This window comes from Hippopotamus amphibius, chromosome 13 (genome assembly GCF_030028045.1).
Source record: "Hippopotamus amphibius kiboko isolate mHipAmp2 chromosome 13, mHipAmp2.hap2, whole genome shotgun sequence".
Taxonomy (NCBI): Eukaryota; Metazoa; Chordata; class Mammalia; order Artiodactyla; family Hippopotamidae; genus Hippopotamus; species Hippopotamus amphibius.
The window spans coordinates 20725192-20749425 of NC_080198.1; the positions used below are offsets into that span (position 1 = coordinate 20725192).

At 33.6% G+C, this 24234-nt stretch overlaps 1 protein-coding gene across 1 annotated transcript in view; it reads left to right on the top strand.

Moving 5' to 3' along the window:
* TMF1 (TATA element modulatory factor 1) overlaps positions 1-24234 on the top strand; it is a 30942-nt gene that overhangs the window by 1049 nt on the left and 5659 nt on the right. Inside the window, exons 2-15 of the mRNA XM_057705714.1 lie at positions 2026-3230; positions 4984-5087; positions 5751-5877; positions 8336-8441; positions 12539-12681; positions 13055-13221; positions 13528-13684; positions 16957-17049; positions 17767-17923; positions 21212-21404; positions 22242-22311; positions 22545-22637; positions 23501-23602; positions 23876-24028. Of these exons, the coding sequence (XP_057561697.1) occupies positions 2026-3230; positions 4984-5087; positions 5751-5877; positions 8336-8441; positions 12539-12681; positions 13055-13221; positions 13528-13684; positions 16957-17049; positions 17767-17923; positions 21212-21404; positions 22242-22311; positions 22545-22637; positions 23501-23602; positions 23876-24028 (2870 nt within the window). The remainder of the gene's footprint in view (positions 1-2025; positions 3231-4983; positions 5088-5750; positions 5878-8335; positions 8442-12538; positions 12682-13054; positions 13222-13527; positions 13685-16956; positions 17050-17766; positions 17924-21211; positions 21405-22241; positions 22312-22544; positions 22638-23500; positions 23603-23875; positions 24029-24234) is intronic.

Below are 24234 nucleotides of genomic sequence, written 5' to 3' on the forward strand. Positions count from 1 at the left end.
CTCCGTGTGGACGGCACGGTCACTTCCTCTGGGTCACTCCGCCGGAGGGAGGGTCGGTGGGGGCGCGGCCCGCGACTCAAGGGTTGCATCGCGGTCTAGGCTCTGATAGCCCCGTCTCTCTTTCTCAGAGTCCTTGGGCTTCATCTTTAAGGGATCTAAAGTTGCTTTTGGCTCCAGGTCTAAGGAACAGTTTATCCTTTTGCTGTGTGCGGCAAAGATTGGCCCGACTTTGGGGTTGTGAACCTCTGGGAGAAAGAATAAGTTGTTCCTCACTACTCCTTTCTGATTTCTGTTTCTAATTTTACATCGTTGAGAAGTCAGGACCTAAATTTGAGGTGCCTCATTTTAAGACATTTTGGCTCATGTGTTTATGTCATCATTCTGTTATTTTTTTTACAAGATGTTACAGGATCTTGGTGGGAGGAACTCAACTTCCTTTTTAAAGGCTACCCCACATTTTAGTATATGCGCTGCCGAAGCGAGCACGGGCTGCCCCACATTTTAAGTGACTAAACTTTAAAAGAGACAGAATACAAGTTGTACGTGTAAGGATACTCCTTTTATGAAACCCGGGGCGTGAATCTTGCTCTGTAATTCTTTTATTTATTTTTTTTAATAGGTGACCCAGAATAGACTCAGGTTTTAGTGAAATGCCATAAATGTTTACTGATCACCTATGTTTTACGTCGCTGTCACTGAAAGATGACCAGTCCTCAGAATGGAGTGATTTAAGTGGATATTCGATAACGCTGCAATTTATGTTAAACTTTATACAACAGACAAATTTGGCTTGTCATTCATTGCCATGACCTAGTAAACTAATCAGCAGACTACTGTGCTTGTTCCTTTGTATCTTTTTTTCACTGTTCTAATATACTGAGCAAATGCATATAAAACTACATCCCCTAGCTAAAGTTTGCTCCCTGCCTCTGAAGTCGTATTAAAGGGTAGGCTTTAGTATCGGCTTGATAGCTTTTAGGAGTTTTTAGGTCCTTGTGCTCTGCGCACCAGCTTTTAATTGTTGGGGGTTTGTGATGATTCTGCTCAGCCACTTTTGAATTTAGAAACGGAAGAAATTTTTTTAAACAAATGCTTTAAATATTTTAGCAAGTATGCCATTTTTTATTTATCATCGGATTTTTCAGTAACATATTATTTGTATGACTGATATAATTACCTTTTTTTTTTTTTGCCCAGAAGATGGTTATTTTCTCCCTAGGGTTTTAAAAAAAATCCCATTGTAAACTGCTGTCTTTATCAAAAAGCAATAATTCTAAAAAAATGTGCATTTCTGAAATTCATATGACCTTCTACAATTGCTAACATAATTTGGAATTTAGCAAGAGAACAAAACTTTTCTCAGAGAGTGGGTTTGGAGAGTGGGACTTGGAGAATGAGCTTGTCATTTCAGTGGATGAAAATGAATTTGTCCTTTAGAAGTTACTGTTCCTATGAGTTTGCTTTGATCTTTGAAAAAGGACATTTGTCACCAGTATTTTGGGTTCAGTTTTTGAGTGTTGCTGCCTGTCTAGCTGATAACTATGTCTTATCATTGATATTACAAGAATAAAATTAATATGGAACTAATTGTATAGAAGGTAGATTCTATTTGCCATGACTACACATGACCTGTAAGTGAAAATACTGCCTACTATTGTGAGATGCATCGTATGTATCTTGGACTTAGCATGGATTATTAACATATACCATTACTTTATTGTTGTAGGAGGAAATAACATACTTGCTTCTGGTAGGCCAGATTCAGTCTAGTCTTTCAGCTTTGCTCCTAGTTCCCCTTGGGCAGATACATACCACTTTTCCTCTTTAAGGCCCAAAGTTAACAGATGAACTGATTAATTATGTAGTAAGCAAGGAGTTTAACTGATACATATTACATATCCCTTGCCTGACAATTCTGTAGGGTTTTTAAAAAAATATTTATATTGACTTATAATAATGATTGTAATTTAAATGCTTTATGTATATGTATAATTCTTTCTTTTTTTAATATTTTTTGTGTTAAAGGAATAAGTTCCCCTATCAGTGGAGGATGGGATACTTCAACCTGGGGGTTAAAATCCAACACTGAACCTCAAAGTCAACCGGTAGCTTCTCCTAAAGCAATTACAAAGCCAGTTCGGAGAACTGTGGTAGATGAATCTGAAAATTTCTTCAGTGCCTTTCTCTCTCCAACTGATGTCCAGACCATTCAGAAGAGTCCAGTGGTATCAAAACCACCAGCTAAATCACAGCGACCAGAAGAAGACGTGAAAAGTACCTTACAGGAGTCCTTGCACACTGGACAGCCAAGAACAACTGAAGTCACTGAGTCAAAAGTAGAAGACTCTCCTCCATGTGTATCAGGCGAAACTCTGGCAGTGAGTACTCTGTCACCTAAAACTGAGGGCAAGCATGAAGAAACTGTTAATAAAGAATCTGATATGAAGGTGTCAACAGTGCATTTGAAAGTATCTGAAAGTGTAATTAATGTGAAAACAACTAGGGAAAATGTATCTAATATGTCTACCCAGTCTCTCACAGCAGAAACAAAGGACATGGCTTTGGAACCTAAGGAACAAAAACATGAAGACAGACAGAGCAATACACCTTCTCCTCCTGTTAGTACCTTCTCGTCAGGTACTTCTACCACTAGTGATATTGAAGTTTTAGATCATGAAAGTGTAATAAGCGAGAGCTCAGCAAGTTCGAGACAGGAGACTACAGATTCAAAATCAAGTCTGCACTTGATGCAGACATCCTTTCAGCTTCTCTCAGCATCTGCTTGTCCTGAATATAATCGTTTAGATGATTTCCAAAAACTCACTGAGAGTTGCAGCTCATCTGATGCTTTTGAAAGAATAGACTCATTTAGTGTACAGTCATTAGATAGCCGTAGTGTAAGCGAAATCAATTCAGATGATGAATTGTCAGGCAAGGGATATGCTTTAGTACCTATTATAGTTAATTCTTCAACTCCAAAGACTAAAACAGTTGAATCTGTTGAAGGAAAATCTGAGGAAGCAAATGAAACATTAATTATGCCCACTGAGGAAACAGAAATGGAAGAAAGTGGACGGAGTGCAACTCCTGTTAACTGTGAACAGCCTGATACTTTGGTTTCTAATACACCAGTAAATGAAGGACATACTGTCCTAGACAAGGTGGCTGAGCAGCCCGAAGCTCCTGAAAGTCAGCCAGAAGCACCTTCTGAGAAGGAAGATATATGCAAGGTAACTAGGAAGTGGAAGGGGATTTTTTGATATGCTTTTCAAAGATTAAGTTATTGGTTTATTTTTAATATTCAGTGATGCTTAATGATTTGTACTGATTTAAAAAGACAGGCATTTTGCCATTTAAGTGTGGTGTTCAGGATCTTAAAAGTTGAAGAATTACTGATACTAAATTATTTGAAATTTCTCCAAAGCAACTATGGTAGCATGGTTGATATTTCAGTATAACTAAGCATAAAAAAGTTTCCATCTTAGGCCTTTACCGTTGAGTTTGTACCACCTTAGTATGTTCTTCTGCTTTACTCATTTATTTGTTAGTTTGTAAAGGACTGTCTTCTTAGGTAAACAGATACCTTCAACTCCTTTGCAGATAGAGGTGCTCAGACAGATCTAAATATTATATGATTTTTCTTATATCAAAAAAATTTTACGTGTTTATATTATTTGTAGCACATCTTGAATGAAAAATTTGGGCTCAGATCATTGATGTTTTCCTGTTGTTATTAATTGCTTGTTTGTTTTCTCTTTTATGTTGTTTTTGATATTTCCTATTGATAGCTGTTTTAAATGAATAAGAAAGGGAAGTGTCCAAGGATCAAAAGTGTTGCTTAGGAATGATAATTTGCTTCTATCTAATACATAAAAAAGGAAAGTGGTGTGAATTCTTTAACATTAAGTCACAGTTTTTTGGTTTTTCCTGTGATTTTTAGATATAGAAATTGAGTTGGATCTGGCATCTTTAATAGGCTCCTCTGAGATATAAGCTATCTTGAAGAAATGTCCTCTAGGTGTCATGTATTGAATTATTTAATGTAAAAAAAGTGCCAGATTCTGTTACCTAGGTTTAATATTATTCACAAATGCCATGCCCTAGCTATAGTAGCAATTTGAATTTATAGAAACCATCACTATTTATTATTATTAAGATATTTTTGAACCATTGTTAGAAGGTAAGTGATTTGTAAGTTCATCTAGACCTAAATCAGGTAAGACTTTATTTTTTAGTACCAAAGGTACCATTCCTCCCCTCATACACAACTGTATTTCTGCTTTAGCAGGACCTAAGAAATAAGATACTCTAACCATTCCTTTTTGTTTAGTTTTATACTGATATATTCTGGAGATTTTAAAAATATATGCCTATGGATTTTCTAAAGTTAATTCTATTTTTTAAATGCAGTGTATCTTGCTAAAAATGTTGCGTGTTACATGTTTGGGTTGAGGAATAATATGGAGAAACAAACAGTTGTATATCCATTATCCAAGATAAGGGAGAACATTAGTAGAGGCTTTGAAGCCCCTCTTTGATCTTTTTTGGTTGCATCTAATCTCCCTTCCTCTTTTAGTGGACATGTATACTCTTCCCACATTTTTGCTGTTACAAACAAACTGCTGTAAATGTTCTTGTACACTTATGCAAGAGTTTTCTCTTCTGAGGTACAACTAAAAGTAGACTTTTCCACATGAAAGGGTATGTAGATCTTCAACTAGATATTGCTTAATTGTCTTCCAAAGCGTTTTACCAAACTACCAAGTGTGTGGTTATACTACTAATTTATACCCTCCTACCCACTGTGTGTGAGTTCTTGCTGTTCTCTGTCCACTGTGTTCCCAGTTTTGTTTTTAATTCTTTTTATGAGATAATGCTGTTTTATTTATTATAGTGATTAGGTGACCTTTACAACTTTTCAGCTGCATGTAAAAATGGCCTTTTAAAGTTAAATGTTGGACTTTTTGTGTTATTCTTATCCAGACAGTTGAATTTCTGAATGAGAAACTGGATAGAAGGGAAGCTCAGTTATTATCTCTTAGTAAAGAAAAAGCACTTCTAGAAGAAGCTTATGATAATCTGAAAGAGTAAGTACTTTACAGTTGTGAGTAACATTACACATTTTATAGTGGCCCATATACTTTGTTATTACTTAAGAATGTTTTTTTAAAGTAAAATGTTTTATATTTTAACTTGTTTATAATTATTGAAAATTGAATAGCATTTCAGTTCTACCCTTAGAGATTACTTTTCTCTTCAAATTATCTTACTCTTTTACCGTTGGCACTGAAGAGAGGTGTTTTGCAAAACAAAAACAAAAAATCTTCCCCTTTGTTATTAATAATCTTTTAGTGTTAGAGATTTAAAAGGTGTATTTAAAGAAACCTGAGGTTATAGTTTAAAAAAATACTGGTAGTGGTTTGCTTTAAGGCGCTGATTAGTAAAATGTGACACAGTAATATTCAAAAATGAAAAGTTTTAGTTACCTTTTTGTCATTTTTACACATCAAATATTGGTGACATTTTCAATTTCTAATGGTTTTTTTGAAGTGTTTTAAAGTGAATTAAGCAGGTAATTATTCTCTTAAAAGTTCATAGGCCTAAAATTAATCTATTTTAGTAAAGTGTATGGCGAAGAGAATGTGTTTTGGGGGGGTTTTTTTGTTTGTTTTTTTGCAAAGTGAACTCATCTTGTTAATTTTGGAATATATAAACAAGTATTTTCAGTCTCAATATCATTTTAAATTTAGTGAAATGATCAGAGTGAAAGAAGAGAGCAACAGCATTTCTTCCTTGAAAGAGGAATTTACTCAAAGAATTGCAGAAGCAGAAAAGAAAGTTCAGCTAGCCTGCAAAGAGAGAGATGCTGCTAAAAAGGTAATGGAAGTTTAAAATAACATTAATTAAACTCTGTAGAGACATAAATTTTTGAGGAATGCATTAATAGTATTTTAGTGTTAGAAAAAAGAAGATTAAAGGGATATGTAGTATATTAACACATAAATTTTAGATTTTTCAGTACCTTTAGGATTACAGATTTTTGATACTTTAAAAAAATCTTGGACTTCCCTGGTGGTCCAGTGGATAAGACTCCAAGCTCCCAATGCACGGAACCTGGGTTCCATCCCTGGTTGGGGAACTAGATCCCACATGCATGCTGAAGCTAAAGAGTTCTCATGTCGCAGCTGAAAAAAAAGATCCCGCGTGCTGCAACTAAGACTTGGCTCAGTCAAAATTAAAAAAAAAAAAAAAATCTAAGCAGGTATTTGTTTGTATGATATATGTGTAAGTCCTTGCAAGGTATCTAGCCAGGATCTTTAGAATAATTTTTATAAATGATAATTCCACATAAATCTAAATGGCACTTTGTAAATTTTAAAAATTATCATTACTCTCATTTGTTATTTTCCCTTCTACTTCAAACATGTATATACTCCTTGAAGTCAAAGTAATTCTAAAATAAAAATTCCTAATGATTTGTGATGTTAAATATTAGAATAAAATTTTGATTTATTCTAATGTAGGATTTCTCCACCTCAGCACTGACATTTTGGGCTGGATAATTTTCTATTGTACGGGACTTCCTGTGCATTGTAGGGTATTTAGCAGCATCCCAGGCCCCTACCTACAAGATGCCAGCATCACCCCTCCCCACTCACCCTCATCCCAATCCTCCCTCAGTTGTGATAATTGAAAATGTTGCCAGACATTGCCAAATGTCCCCTTGGGAGCAAACCTGCTCTTGATTGGGAACCATTGTTCTAATTCTAATAATTTGGAACAGTTGGCTGTTTCAGATACTGGTAACCAATTAAGGTTAGTAATTATTGCTTGTATCCCAGCTATTAATAATAACATTTCTCAGTATTTGCCCTTCCGAGGTGGTTTTTTCCCTTCTTGACCAATGTTAATGTTAATATTTATAATTTTCTTGTGTATATTCATACAGAAAAGAAACATGATATACTTCTGTCTGCTTGGTTGCTTTAATTAGCAATTTTAATTAGTATTATTTCAGGCACTAACAATAACCTGAGACTGTCTAACCAACTTAACTCTTCTTGTTCTTGCTCTATTCCATCTGAATACAGTACAAAAAGTAGATTTTAAGTAACATTTGTCTTCTGTAGTGCACTTTGAATTGAAGATCTAAAATAGATCCAAAGCATTAATTATAGGTGGAAAAAACTTGGGTCCTAAGTTTTAACACATTTTATGTGTACTGCCATGTATGAACCCCCTGCTTAGGATCCATAGGAAATTTAAAGGTGAATTTAATTATCTTAAGGGAAGAGTTTGCTTTTCTAGTGTTGGAAGACAAATAATGTCAGCAAACATATAGTAGTAGGCAGATGAATATACACTTTGAAGTGGTATCATGTAGGATGAATTCTGATCAGAGGAACTGAGGAAGGTTTCATGGAAGACATTACAGTCTTACTGGATCTTGATGGATGGAATTTTGACAGTTGGAAATGGACAGCAATGCTGTGGATAGTTCAGAGCCTGGGCTTTAAGGATTCACACGTCTGGGTTCAAGTTATAACTCTCCCATTTTATAGCTGTCTGATCTTCAAAGTTTACTCAACCTTTCTCAGTCTTAGTTTTCTCATTTATGTAGTTGAATAGTACAAGTGCTTCCCTCCTAGGATTGTTGTAAGGATTAAGTGATAATGGATACAAAGCGTGGTTTTAAATACTTAATAAATGCTAGTTGATTTTAGCTGTTGTTTAGTTTCAGAATATCGTAAAAACCAAATTTTAAACCATAGGACACTTTTCATATCACTGTACTTCTCCATTGTAGTTTTAAAAGATAAAATATCTTAACATGTTTCTACTAAATCTGTGCTTTATTAAAGTAGATTGAACCTTATGAAGTTATGTTTTTCCTCTCACTTCACAACATATTTGTAAGTGCAGTGATTTCAGATGAGGAAAAGAAATACAGTGACAGATGGAGATGTACTAGTTGAATGTTCCAAAAATAATGCTTAACCTGTAGAAAATATGAAGAGATACTCAAAAAGGGTATTGGAAGTTAACTTATTCTCATTTATATTTCCATATTAAAACCCCTTTATGTTTGAATTCAGGTTTTCTATGTCACTTTCAAAGCTGTTTACTTTTAATTAACCAAGGTAATATAAACTCAGGTTAACAGAACAAAATTTATGGATTCTTATTGACAATGTGATTATTTGGATGTGGAAAAAAATTGAAAAATATGCCCAGAATGAAAGTAATTCTTTGTGATCTTCATATTCTTTCCTTTTTTTTTTCTTTAAGAACCTTTATTGAGATACAATTCTCATGTTCTTTCTTTTTTAATTAGGAAATCAAAAGTATAAAAGAAGAACTTGCTACTAGATTAAATAGTAGTGAAACGGCAGACCTTTTGAAAGAGAAAGATGAGCAGATCCGAGGGTTAATGGAAGAAGGTGCGTAAAATACTCGGTTATGAAAAGTATTGTGAGAGCAGGAAGATACTTAATATGTGACTAGCTGCTGCTTCCTAATGAAAAAATATTGGAAGCAAGAAAGGTTTGGACTTACACCCCAGAAATAGTAGGCAACAATTTATGGAAGAATGGGAAGCAAGATGTAGAGAGGTAGAGATATAATGTATGTAACTTTTTGTTGCTAGGGAGGTAAAAAAATAACCTCCTGAGAAATAGAATTTCATGCTTCCCTAAGAAGGCTTGTAACAGGTTTCAGAGCCCTCATTTAAACCAAGAAAGCTGTAATTCTGGAGTTTATATAGTATCTCAGTCTCTAGGTTGGGTACTATATGGTATCATTTTATTGTTCTGGCATTTGATAGTGAATTTTTTCTTATATTCATGTTTTAATTTTTCAGTTATTAAGCACTTTGTATGTGAAAAGGTTTATAATTAACAGGATTATGAAAATTAAAGATTCTTTTTGAGATAAAACATTACAATTGGATCTTGAATTAATTTCTTTGTATAATGTCATAGGAAAGAAAGTAGTTTTGGAAAAGATGGTTAAATTTTTCTTTGTCTTCAAGCTTTTTTTATTTATAAGAATAGTGCTTGCTACTTGCAGAAAATTTTGAAGTTACAGGAAGTTATGTGAAGAAAGAGAAAAAGTAGATCATAATCCAATTTTATAAGGAACTATTAATTTCCTCTAGTACCTTTTTAATGCATTTTAATACATTTTTAAACATAATTAAGATCGTATATCTAATGTGCAGTGTTCTTTCTTTTACATTTCCCTGTGCCATTAAATGCTTTGATACCATTATTAATGGCTGTATTAAAGTCCATTATATGGATATATTCTGTTTGTTTTACTCTTCCTAATGTTATACGTTTGTTTCTAAAACGTTAATAATACAAATAGTAGTGGGATGGACATTTCTGTACTTAAATCACTGCACTTAAGTGAATTTCCAGAGTAAGTGTTTGAGAACAATGGAAATAATCACTTCATTTGAAAAAAATAGTTTTACCCCATTTTTCTTTTTCATTTGTTTGGCTAATATTTAACAGTTAATGTGTCAGATATTATGTTTGATACTGTAATAAATGACACATTCCCTGTCCTTTAGGAACTTATAGTTTAATGAGAGGCAAATATAGATACACAGACAATTATAAAACATCTAAGTGCTAAAATAGAAGAAGGAAGGAAGAACTGATGAAACACAGTAACTCAAGGCATCTTGCAGTCAGATGCTATCTCGTGTTACAGCATCAGACTGAGCGGAAGGTTGAGTACGTGGTTTCATAATTTTTAACTATTAAAAGTATTATCAAATTTCACTATGTTGGAATTTACTGACTTAATCAGGGAGTGAGCTGATATTTTCTTTTGCTTAATGAACTTCTTTATAGGGAAAATAGAATGATTTCATATGGGTGTATTCACATACTGCTTCTGTATACCCTAAAAGTATTTTTAAACTCAGAGCTGAAGAGCTTGAAAGTCTCAAAGCTGAAAGTGCTTAACAAAGAGTAACTGATTACTCCATTACCTAGAGTCATCAACTGTTAACATCTAGGCATGCCTCCTCCACATCTTTCTGCACATGTGTACACTACCTTTGCCAAATCATTTGAAAGTAGGTGACAGACATCATATCATTCCACTCCTAAATTCTTTTTTTTTGGTGGCTTTCTTGAGGTATAATTGACAAAAAAAAGTTGTATATATTTAAGGTGTACAATGCGATTTTTTTTTATGTTGAAATGATTACCACAATCAAGCTAATTAATATATCAGTCACTTCACGTTTTTGTCTGTGTGATGAGAACACTTTAAGATCTACTCTTCTTAGCAAATTACAGGTGTACCATACGGTATTATTAACTTTAGTCACCATGCTGTAAATTAGATCTCTAGAACTTATTCATCTTGCATAATTGAAACTTTGTGCCCCTTGACCAACATCTCTCCATTTCCCCCATCCACTAGCTCTTGGTAATCCGCATTCTGTTCTCTGCTTCTACAAATTCAACTTTTTAATATTTTACATTTTTATATTTATATAAATGAGATCATGCCATATTTGGGTCTGGTTTATTTCATCTGCTAGATTCATCCATGTTTTCACAAATGGCAAGGTTTTTTTTTAAAGCTAACTATATCTATAGCTATATCTATCTATGTATAGATTGATATATCTGTGTCTCTATCTATATCACATTTTATCCATTGACAGAAACTTGGGTTGTTTCCTTATCTGGGCTGTTATAAATAAAGCTGCAGTGAACATGGGGGTGCAAATATCTCTGCGAGATACTGATTTCATTACTTCTGGGTATTTATTGAGAAGTGGAATTGCTGGATCATATGATAGTTCTATTTTGAATTTTTTGAGGAATCTTTATACTGTTATCCATAGTGGCTGTACCAATTTACATTGCCACCGCTAGTACACAAGGGTTCTCTTCACATCCTCTCCAGAATTTATCTTTTGTCTTTTTGATAATGGCCGTCCCAACAGGTGTGAGGTGACATCTCGTAGTTTTGATTTGCATTTCCCCGATGATTAGTGATGTTGAGCACCTTTTCGTATGCCTGTTGGCCATTTGTATGCCTTTTTTGAGAAATGTCTGTTCATGTCTTTAGCCCATTTTCAAAATTGGCTTAATTGGTTTTTTTGCTATCAAGTTCTGTGAGTTCTTACATATTTTGGATATTAATCCCTGATTAGTGCACAGGTTTTCTTCTGTTCTGCAGGTTGTCTCTTTACTCTGTTTGCTGTGCAGTAGTTTTTTAGTTTGATGCGATATCACGTGTCTGCTTTTACTTTTGTAGCCTATGCTTTTAGAATCATATCCAAAAAAATTCCCAAGACTTATGTCAGAAAGCTTTTCCCCTGTGTTTTCTTCCAGTAGTTTTACGGTTTCAGGTCTTACATTTAAGTCTTCAGTGTACTTTGAGTTGATTTTTGTATTTGATGTGTAATGGGGTACCATTTCATTTTTCTGCATATGCATATCCCATACCGTTTATTGATAAGGCTATCTTTTCCTCATTGTGTGTTCTTGGCATCCTTGTTGAAGATCCCTTGTCTGTATGTATGTGGATTATTTCTAGGCTCTCCATTTTGTTCCATTGGTCTATGTTTGTTTTTATGCCAGTACCATACTCTTTTGATTACTATAGCTTAGTAATATGTTTTGAAATTAGGAAATGTAATACCTCCAGCTTTGTTCTTGCTCAGATTTACTTTGAGGTCTTCTGTAGTTCCATTTGACTTTTAGGGTTGTTTTTTTCAATCTTAGTGAAAAATGCTGTTGGAATTTTTGATAGTAATTGCATTGAATCTGTATTCCACTCCTCATTTCTTCAGCCAGCATCTCCCAAGGGCAAGTACATTTTGTCTTGACAAGCACAACATCAAAATCACACCTAAGAAAATCATCATTAATTCAGAAGTGTATTCCAGCATGTATTTCATCATTTATCTCAATTGTCTCTAAAAATGACCCTCATACCTGGTTATTTATTCTGCCCCAAGATCCAATCAAAGTTTGTTCATTGCATTTGGTAATTTTTAGTCTTCCAGCAATCTAGGATATCTTTTTCATGACATCAGAGATTTTGTAGAGTCCAGTTGTCCTATTGAATACCCCATGTTCAGGAATTTGTCACTTTCTTCATGATTAGATTGAGATCAGATTTCTAGTAAGAAATATAATTAGTATTGTATACATACCACTCCATCACATCAGTAGACACATAATGTCAGGCTGTAGCACAATTAGTGGTGCCAAAACTGAAGTTTTGGTTAAGATGGTAAGCAGATTTCTCTATTGTAAAAGCACATTTTTTCCCCTTTATAATTTATAATATGTGGGAGTGATCCTGTTCCCACATCATCTTTCTACCTGGTAATTTCAGCATTCATGGCTGGTTCCTGTCCAGATCAGTTTAACATTGACTGTTACAGCATTGCGATTTTAAAAATCTGTCATTTTATGTCACTGGCTAGATAAAACGTTCTATCCACATTCTTAGAGAATCATCGTTATTTGTGTTTATACTTTTTTGCCATTGCCAGGAGAAAAACTTTCAAAACAGCAGCTGCATAATTCTAACATCATTAAGAAATTAAGAGCTAAAGACAAAGAAAATGAAAATATTATTGCAAAGCTGAACAAAAAAGTTAAAGAGCTAGAAGAAGAGTTACAACATTTAAAACAGGTGAATATTAACCATTCTCTGCACATATATATTGTTATTACTTCCAATATGAACATTTGACCATGGTTTATAAAACATTTGGAATGATTTATTGAGGTACATCATTTGGGAAGAATTTTTCAAGCAATTTAATGGTGATTGTTGGGACTTCCCTGGCAATCCAGTGGTTAAGAATACTGCGCTTTCACTGCAGGAGGCGCAGGTTCAATCCCTGGTCAGGGAACCACATGCCACATGGTGTGGCCAAAAAAAAAAAAGGGAATGTTAAGGTTTGTCTTCATTATTATAATACTTGAGATTCCTGGAATACGGTTGTTTACTGTGGTGTTTTTAATTGAAAAATACCTTTTTTTTTTTTTTTTTTTTAATATAGGTCCTTGATGGCAAAGAAGAGGTTGAGAAACAACATAGAGAAAATATTAAGAAACTGAATTCTGTGGTAGAACGCCAAGAGAAGGATCTTGGCCGACTTCAAGTAGACATGAATGAGCTTGAAGAAAAGAACCGAAGTATTCAGGCTGCTCTTGATAGTGCATACAAGTAAGGAAATGAACAAATATGCAATTCATTTAAAATCAATTTTCAGAGCAGGATGTTGAAGAAACACTTTTTCTATTATCTGATTACTAATAACGTTTATAAACTTACCTATATATGAACCTGTGACTGGTTCATACGTAGGTAGCAAGTTCAACAGAGTCTCCTCACTGTAGTTAGTGTTTATTGTGTGGTGAACTCTTCCTCATTCTGTAGATCTTATGGAAATCTGCATGGAAACGTCATTAATTTTGTCATGCAATTAACTATATTATTTTAAATTTAAAAGTATCTATTTAATTTTTTAAGGGAACTTACTGATCTTCACAAAGCCAATGCTGCAAAGGATAGTGAGGCCCAGGAAGCTGCTCTAAGTCGGGAAATGAGAGCTAAAGAAGAACTTTCTGCAGCACTGGAGAAAGCCCAAGAAGAAGCCCGTCAGCAGCAAGAAACATTAGCAATTCAAGTAAGCATTAGATGATAAATTAGTCTTTAAAATCTTCCTTTGTGCTTCTGCAAAATAAAGAATCCATTAGTTAATTTGAATCAAACCTTATGTAATGGCGCGTGTGTTACATTTCCTTTATAATCCTGTTGGGCACTTTTCTAAGAGTACTGGATTGTGCCAAACTTACTCAATTACGTGTGTTTTTAAATTGTTGTTAAAGTGATGCTTACGTTATACCAGTATTGCTTATTTTTTTGTGAATTTCAGACTTATTTGAGAACACTGTGAAATCTAGGGACATTCTTACCAGAGAAATGCTTATATGCAGATAAATACTAAACATTACATATAATTTCAGGAGAATCTGTTTAACTCCTGAGCTCATTCATAGCATCTGTGGAAGTCCATGGACCTCAAATGAAGGAAGTAAACCAACATTTGTCAGGCTTTGTCTTATAAAAAAATCATCATTTGATAGATATTTGGGTTATTTACACTTTTTTATTTTATTTACTTTTATTGAGGTATAGTTCATTGATGTACAATATTATATAAATTTCAGGTGTACCATGTAGTGATTCACAGTTTTTAAAGATTATTCTCCATATTTAGTTATTATCAAACATTAGCTATATTCTCTCTGTTGTACAATATATCCTTGCAGCTTATTTATCTTATACATAGTAGTTTGAGCCTCTTAGTCCCCTACTTCTAATTTTACCCTCCTTGCTTCTCTCTTCTTTTTGGAAACCACTAGTTTGTTCTCTAAATCTGTGAGTCTGTTTCTTTTTTGTTGTATTTACTAGTTTGTTTTATTTTTTCGATTCCACACATAAATGATATTATACAGTATTTGTTATTCTGTTTGACTTATTTCACTAATCATCCATGTTGTTGCACATGGCAAAATTTGAGTCTTTTTTATGGCTAATATTCCACTATACATATACCACATCTTGTTTATCCATTCATCTGTTGATGGACACTTAGGTTGCTTCCATATCTTGGCTATTGTAAATAATGCTGCTATGAACATTGGGGTGCATGTATCTTTTCGAATTAGTGTTTTCATTTCCTTTGGATGTATACCCAGGGTTCTTTACACTTTTTGGTTATTAATGAATAATGCTGCTATAAACATTAATTTACAAATTTTTGTGTGAACATATATTTTAAAATCTGTTAGATATATACCCTTGGGTCATACGGTAATCCTATGTTTAACTTTTTCAGGAACTACCAGACTTTTCCACAGCGACTGAACCGTTTTATATTCCCGTCAACCATATATGAGGGTTTTAGTTTCTCTACATCCTTGTCAGTGTTTGTCATTGTCTTTTTCTTTTTTTTTTTTTTTTCATTATAGCCCTTTTAGGGGTGTAAAATGGTATCTGATTGTGGTATTGATTTACATTCCCTTAATGGTTAATGATGTTGAGTATCTTTTTATGTGCTTATTGGCCATTTATGTATCTCCTTTGGAAAAATTTATTCAAATGTTTAAATCCTTTGCCCATTTTTATATTATCTTTGTATTGTTCATTTGTAAGAATTCTTTATATATTCTGCACACTAGACCTTTATCAAATGTAGGATTTGCAGATATTTTCTCCCATTGTCTTTCACTTTCTTCATAGTGTCCATTGATACACAAAAGTTCAATCAGCTTTGATGAAGTCCAGCTTACCTATTTTTTTCTTTTGTTGCTTGTGCTTTGGGCATTGTATTTAAGAATCTGTTGCCTAATTCAAGATTATGCAGGTTTTCACTAGTTTCCTTCTATAATTTTTATAGTCTCAGTTCTCACATTTAGATCTTCTACATGTGAATATTAAATTGTTCCAGCACTACTTGTTGAAAAGACTGTTCTTTCCTCATTGACCTCAGTGCACTTTTGATTTAATTTGACATGGATATGTAAAACATTTACATGATTCCAAAGTGAAAGGTATATAACAAAATATATTAAGATAACATTTGCTTCCAGTTTAGCCCCTCCCCATTCTCTTTCTTGGCTATAAATAACCATTTTATTAGTGTTTGGTTTATTTTTTCAGTGTTTCTATTTGTAAATGCAAGAAAGCACACATATCTACATTTACTTATATACCCCCACATATATATACACACATACACTTATACAAATATTTGTATATCTCTCATCCTCCCTACATAAAATATAATTTACTATTTATACTGTTTCACAGCTTGCTTTATTTACTTAATAAAACATCCTGGTGATTATTCCATGGTAGAGCATAGAGCTTTTTAAAAAATTCTGTTTTACAGTTTTATAGTATATCATTGTGTGAATGTACCATTCACTCAGTTCCTATTAATGGATATTTGGGTTGTTTCCAATATTTTGATGCTGTAAACCACACCATGGTCCATACACCCCTTGTGTTTCTGCCAGTCCCTCACTGGGGTAGATAAAATATTAATATTTTAAATTAAAAATACTCTAGAACATAATAATGGAAAATTGGGGGAATGGGAGATAGTGTATGGGTTACCATTCAAAAAATCATCACCTTTTACGAGTCTTGTCAGTTTTGTGTATTAACTTCTTGTCCTTATCTCCACGTACATATTTTTTATAATTGATATATAATTATTTTATAGTTTTTTCATTTAAGATTAAATTGTACATTTCTGCAAGTTTTTTATGTTCATCTTAATTCGTATTGGGTATATTCATGTTGTATCCACATTTGCAGAAATATATTACTGCTAATAGATATTTACAACATTTCTTGTTTTGCTTGTTTTTGCTAGTTTAGCTAGCAGTGTAGAGAACATCTTTGTATATTTACAGATCTTTCCTGAGAATAGAGTAAATTTGCAGGACTAGGATGATCAGATGAAAGAATGTAAAAAGTTTGATGAAAATGTTGCCATAATGCTTTCCAAAAAGGCTCTGCAGCTGTGTATGAATATAACAGCTAGTTTTTATAGCTCATATAGCTCCTGTCACATTCTGCCTCACCCTGCAAACATTTATGGATACATTGTCTTTCCTGGTATATTGTATGGCAGTGGCTGGACCTTGTACAGATTTATATGCTTTGTGTGTGTGTGTGCGCCTACTCGAACTTTCCTAAGAACATATTGAATATATATGGTTCGGGGATTGCCTGAAGGATGGGATGTATGACAATCATACATAAAAGCTCATTGGATGGTGTAGAGTATTATACATGCAGTAAGTCAACACAACACAAAATATGTAGTTAGCTAGACAATATTGTGATATTGGTTGTGATAGTGTGTTGGTTCTCCTCATACAGGTGGGGGACCTTAGACTGGCACTGCAACGTGCAGAACAAGCAGCTGCCAGAAAAGAGGATTATTTACGCCATGAGATCAGTGAACTCCAGCAGGTACTGTCAGAGTTTCCCTAAACAAAAACCTGAGATATGTTTTTCTAGAAATAAAAAATGACTCAGTGGGATAATGTTCTTAGAGTTGAGAAGATTACTACTATACTTACCATTAGCTGTTTTTTTGTGGCTTATGTGAATAAAATCAGAGTGGATGCCTTAAAAATGTATGCGAAAAGGCCTAATTTTGTTTTCTAGAAAATATTTTATCACGATAGATTCCTAGTGTATTCAGTATTTTTTCATTTGTAATGGCTGATTTATTAATTTTTATCAGTCTTTGATTACTGTGGGGCAGATAAGCAATGCCTACTTTTTATGCTACTACTCTGTTAATTTCAGTCAGTGAACATGTACAGGAAAAGGGGGAGAAAATGCCACTCAGATTGATCTTTCTGTCTTTATAAATACCTAGAAATATTTGGATGAGGAGGCAACTACTGGGAGGTTTGGATGATACTCCTTATTACCTTAAGGTAATCAAAGGCTGTCTTTATCTTAGAAATGCTTTGTAAAGAAGCACTTATTTAGTTACTCTGTTATGCAGCTTAACTGTAACTTAAGGATTGAATAGTTAGAAAATAGCTTAATAAAAAACAAATAATTTTATCTTGGAGAAATAATTTTTTCCAGAAATCTCTCATAAAGTTTGTTTGCTAGCGTTTTTAGTGTTTTTATTGCTGTCAGTAGTAATGACTTAAGAATGTCATGATTCAGAGACTCCAGGAAGCAGAGAATCGAAACCAAGAACTGAGTCAAAGTGTTTCAACAACAACAAGACCATTGCTTCGACAGATAGAAAATTTGCAAGCAACTCTAGGGTCCCAGACGTCATCATGGGAGAAGTTAGAGAAGAATCTTTCTGATAGACTTGGTAACTGCTTTAGTTCTTAAGCTCAATGCAGAAGCCCTTCCTTCTTGTTTTAAAATTAGGGTAATGGTATGAAATTGAAATTCACTTGATTTCATGATTTTATTTTGTATCTAACTAATAGATTTTTACTTCTTCTCTTTTACATTTATTTTCTAATACCTTAATTGACTCTTTCAAACCGTTCCTTGCAAGATGTATCAGGTACTGTCTGAAATACTTCCATGTTATGCTTTCATTCATTTTTACAGACTATTGCCCTCAGTTGCTTTCTTGTCCATTGCTAAATCTGACCTCATCTAGCAGTAGTGTAGGAGGGAGAGGTCAGATATGATTCTAGACAATGGTAGAATTTCCAAGAGCAGAGATAGGTCTAAGTTAGGTTAAGATCAAATTCTAGTAGGCAGATGCTATGGAGTCTTAAGATTCCATATTCTGCTTCTTTACAGAAATGTCCTAGGTTGCCCTTCTGTACTGTTAATAAAAAGAAAATTATTCTTCCAAGATAACTTATTCAAGCACAGACAGATAGAATATGTATATATTAGATATCCCAGAATCTAGCAAATAGTGAAAAATTCCTGTATCCATTCTATGCCTAAAATTAACTGTAATTTGAAAGACATCATGGTGTAGTGATTGAAAAGCAGATCTGAATGAGTGTTAGGAGACTTGGACTCAGAGATTTTATGTTTTTTGTTTTGAATCATCCAGCTACTTTGGAGCAAGTCAGTTACCTTCTCTGGACTACGCTCTGTAAATCATGAGGAGTCAACTTTCAAACAGATTCAGGGGCTTTCAAACAGTATTCAGTAGATTCCTTGTATGTCTTAGGGCTAGATGTCATGGTGAGATAAGTAGGTGCTGGGCTCCCTCCAGGCTGCCTTAATGAAAGTAGTGCCTCCTGTGTCTATCTTTTTTTTTTTTTTCCTTGTGGCTCCAGGTAAGATTTTGTCTGGAAATAGATTCATGTGCTTAAAAAAAAAAATCACTGGACAGATTTTAGGTCTATCATTTATGACAACTTTTTGAGACCCATTTGTTATGAAATATGAGATATCTGAAAATGATACCTTCTGAAACAAATATTTTTTAGCAATAAATGAAAGCTAGAAGCCATTATTTTTGTGGCTTTTAAACTGGAGCCTACACACCCTCAGGGATACTGGAATGTAGGCAAAGCCATAGGACAAATATACTGTATAATGCTATAAAAGGAGCATAGATACAGTATAGAACAGAATATATAATGTTAAATAGAGCTGTTATTAGGTCTACTTTGGTGGGGAAAAAATATGAAAATTCTTGCCTTGGTTAAATGTCAGAATCTTATCCACTAGTCTTCTTGTTTTTTAATTGAAATTTTCAATTGAGATAACTGTAGATTCATCTGCAGTTGTAAGAAATGATAAAGAATGGTCCCTTGCATGCTTTCCCCAATATCTAAATGTTAACATTTTGCAAAATTATAGTAGATTATCACAACCAAGGTATTGACATTGAAACAACCTTCTGATTTTATTCTGATTTCCTTAGTTTTACTGGTACTCATTTGTGTGTGTGTGTGTGCACGTGCACCTGTGTGTATTAAGTTTTATAGAAGTTTACCACTTGAGTAGGTTCATGTAGCCATCACTACAGTCAAGATATTGAATAGTTCTAACACCACAAAGATCCCTCATTTTGCCCTTTTTAACCATACTTAACACCCTCATGCCCCTCCCCCCATCCGAAATCCCTGGCATCCACTAATCCTCCATTTCTAAAATTTTGAAATTTCAAAATGTTATGTAAATAGAATTGTATAATGTGTGACATTTTGAGGATTGGCTTTTTTTGCTCAGTGTAATTCCCTGAAGAATCATACAAGTTCTTGTGTGTATCAGTGATATAGTCTTTATTGCTGAATGTTTTTCCATGTATGTAGCACATCTTGTTTAACCATCTACCTGATGATGAAAACTGTGGGCTGGATCTAGATTTTGTCTGTGCAGATAAAGCTGCTGTGAACATTCACGTACAGGTTTTAGTGTGAACATAAGTTTTCATTTCTCTGGATAAATGCCAAAGTGTGCAATTGCTGGGTTGTATGGCTAGTTGCATGTTGAATTTTTCAAGAAAATGCCAAACTGTTTTCCAGAATGGCTGTATGTGTGAGAATAATCCAGTTTGTGTACATCCTTGCCAGCATTTTCTTTTAGTGTTGTCTCTATTTTTTCTTTTAGTCATTCAGATAGTTGTGTAGTGATGCCTTATGATTTTTAATTCGCATTTTCCTCATGAAAGATGGTGAATGCATTTTATGTGTTTATTTTCCATTTTTACATCCTCTTCAGTGAAATATCTGTTTATGTCTTTTGCCCATTTCCTAATTGGATTGCTTGTGTTTTCACGGTTGCGTTTTGAGAATTCTTTGTATATTCTAGATACTAGTCTTAAATAATGTGGTTTGCATTTATTTCCTCTAAGCCTGTGGCTTTTCTTTTCATCTTTTTCACATACAGCAAAAGTTTAAAATTTTGAAGAAGTCTAGTTTATCAGTTTTTCTCTTTATGGCTCATGCTTTTTGTGTCAAACATAAGTACTCTTTGCCTAACCCTAGATCCTAAAGATTTCTTGTTTTTTTTTTCCTAAAAGTTTTATAGTTTTTTTTTTTTTAGCTGGAGTTTATTGACTTACAATATTATATTAGTTTGAGGTGTACAACAGTAATTTGACATTTTTATAGATTATGATTCATATAATGTTATGATAAAATATTGGCTATGTTCCCTGTGCTCTACATTACATCCTTGTAACTTACCTATTTTATACCTGGTAGTTAGTACCTCTTAATCCCCTTCACCCGTTTTGCCCCTCCCCTCATTATATTTTGTTTCGCACTTAAGTGTATGATCCATTTGAGTTAGTTTTCATATATGGTGTGAAGCTTAGTTTGAGAGGGTTTTTTTGTTTGTTTTTTTGTTTCTTGTTTTTTGGGGATATTTTTGCCTTTGAATATCCAGTTGATATCCAGCACTGTTTGTTGATTCACTACTCTGTTGATATATGACTCCACTTTCAAATTAAAATATTTTGGTGAAAAAATGATAAAGCACATAAATTTTTCTTTTTCTTTTCCTTTCTTTTTTTTTCTTTTGTCTCTGTAGGCATCCCTGCCTTAGTCAATGAGTACTTACAGTTTTAAGTGTGGCTACTTGAATCATTAAAAGTTTAAAGTCAGAATCTGCTTGGTATCTTGGCCTCTCAAAAATATGTACATGTGATTTTTCTTCTTTATCCTGCAATTAGGTGAATCCCAGACCTTGTTGGCAGCAGCAGTTGAGAGAGAACGTGCGGCCACAGAAGAACTTCTTTCCAACAAAATTCAAATGTCTTCCATGGAGTCACAGAATTCGCTCTTAAGACAAGAAAACAGTAGATTTCAGGCCCAGCTAGAATCAGAGAAAAATAGGCTAAGAAAACTAGAGGATGAAAATAATAGGTGAGCATGTTTCTTGAGTGTTATTCTTGGTAGTTTCAAATGACATTTTAAAGCACTTTAAAAAATATGTTGTTGGTTTTTAGCTTCATCACACTGAGAACTGAAAATACATACTTTTAGTGTTTAAAGTCAGTCGTTAGTAATAGGATATCATACCAAGATAGGACTGGGATTCACTGAACCTTATATAGGCTCTTGAAATTGTGTGTCATGTCCTAAATGTATTAGCATTTTCCAGGGAAAGGATTCATTGCTTTGATCAGATTTTTTAAAGGAGTTCGTGACCACAAAATAGTTCGAAGACCACTCACTGGAGTTATTTTTATATTACAAGGGTTTAAGCATTGTTCCAGTCTTTCTAAATAAATGTCTGGGCTGTTTGCAAACACAAGCTATAAAATCCATCTATGTGAAGTTATATTGAGGCTGTGATGAGGGGTTTTATCCTTTGAGTTCTTGCTTGGAAATTTTACTTTAAAAAAAAGTAGCCAAGTAAAAATGATTTATAAAGTAAAATATATGAAGTTTTGCAGACATTTTCATAGAACTCCCTAATAAGCTTTTGTAGAATCTGAACATATAGAGCGGTGGTATTCAAAATTCTGTTTAGAAAGTCTCTTTTAAAATGAAATCTTAACTCAGAGAACCAATAAATAAGATACACAGAAGTGGTAGTTCAGCTTCTGAATAAAACCCAAGTCATCTGGAAAATACAGTTGGAAAATCAAACTGATGATAAAAATGACTACTAAATATATAACTGGAGTTAATAAAATAGTTTTTAATACTCTGTACTATCATCTTTTTTGTTTTGTTTAATTCCCTTTGGCTTAATAGGTACCAGGTTGAATTAGAAAACCTAAAAGATGAATATGTAAGAACACTTGAAGAGTCAAGGAAAGAAAAGGTATTTCTATTAGTGTTTGCTCACCTCTTAGAGCTTCCATTAAAGAGTATGGTTGGGGATGGTAGCAAACTAATGAGATGACAAGTTAAAACGGGTGATATCTCTGCTTTTGTAACTTGGTCTTTAGTAGTAAAACAAATAGGAGTGTATACCTTATGTTCCTAACTTTCAGATTGACTTACAATGATGACTTGCTATCCTAGAAATTATCTAACTGTATCTCTCTCCATTAGACACTGTTGAATAGTCAGTTAGAAATGGAGAAAATGAAAGTTGAACAAGAAAAGAAGAAAGCAATTTTCACTCAAGAAGCAATAAAAGAAAAGGTATTAAAGTTTGTTGTTTTGTTTTCTTTCTGATATAACCAGTTAGTAGCTGTTGTGGTTAATCATTGTTTTGTAATTTTAGCTATACTTTATATATACCATTTCTTATTGTCTAAAATCCATAGAGTGATGAACTCTAGTAGTATAATCAGTGTTCTGCTCATCGTGGATCCAAAGTAATTTGAGTTTATCCAGAGACATCTGTGATTTCTGAGATTTGAATTACAAAACCTCTTGTCCCTTTTAAAATGAATTTTGTGGTCTCTCACTGACACTGATGCACCTCATTTGGCCCATAGGCACCTTGGGAGTGAAACTGTTCACTTTCTTTCTGGTTAACGAAGGTAATTTTTCTAAAGTGAGTTTCCTATACTTAAGGGATTGGAGTATACTTGGTAGTTAGCATAATATGTTAAAATTACCTATATGTACATTGAAATTACCTTTTGAATTTATTTGATTTAAAAAATAGAGTAAAAGTAAAATGGATAAGCCGGAAACTGGTTTGTAAATCTCATTGGTAACCTTATTCTAAAAATACAGGTTTAATTGGTGGTATGTTATATAATATGAAGTAATTAGCTCATATAATTGTTTCATTAAAAACATTCTCATCCCATTAAAGATAAGCCAAATTATGTTGTTGTAATATAAATGGGTCCTGTGATAATTTGACCAAGTTTCTCTATACTTTTAAATTACTAAATATTGTGCTTTTGATAAGACTTGAGAAATCATATCTGTAATATTTTATGAGGAAATTAGAGTGAATCTTTGTTGTCACTGATCCTAGAAAAGTTTGTTTTTTTTATTTATCATTTTACTCTTTAATCTGAACTGAATTTTTTTTTTAATACCTCAAGGAACGGAAGCCATTTTCTGTTTCTAGCACTCCCACAATGTCACGCTCAAGTTCAATAAGTGGAGTTGATATGGCAGGGCTACAAACATCTTTTCTGTCTCAGGTGATGTTTTATTTCTTAATCCATGTTCTTAAAGTGAATAATGATAAAGAGAATATGCAGATAGCAGTTTGGCTCTCACCATGACCTTGCCATTCTACAGGCAGTTCATCTGCACATTTGTAAGGGAGTGCTAATTACGCTGAAGAAAGAGATAATTTTCTGCCTTTGAGAATGTCATAGACATTTTAAAGCAAGAATTGACCAAACCATTTTTGTTTGAACCTTGTACACAGTCTGTAGTAACTGAATAACTGTGTGCTTTAATTAACATAGGATGAGCCTCATGATCATTCATTTGGACCAATGTCTGTATCGGCGAATGGAAGCAATCTTTATGATGCTGTAAGGATGGGAGCAGGATCAAGCATTATTGAAAATCTACAATCTCAGCTAAAGCTAAGGGAAGGAGAAATTACTCATTTACAGGTATTATAAAAATTAAATGTGCTATAGAAGTAAATGAAATTTTGAGGCCCAATAAGTAGCACCCTTCATTTCCACCTGCATTCTGAGCAAATTGAGAAATAAAATGAAATAGTGGCATGTGAAGCCCCAAATGAATCATGTATATTAATGATAAAGGCTGATTGGAGAAATTAGCCAAGGATGAAAGTCAAATGGTCCTGCTAACC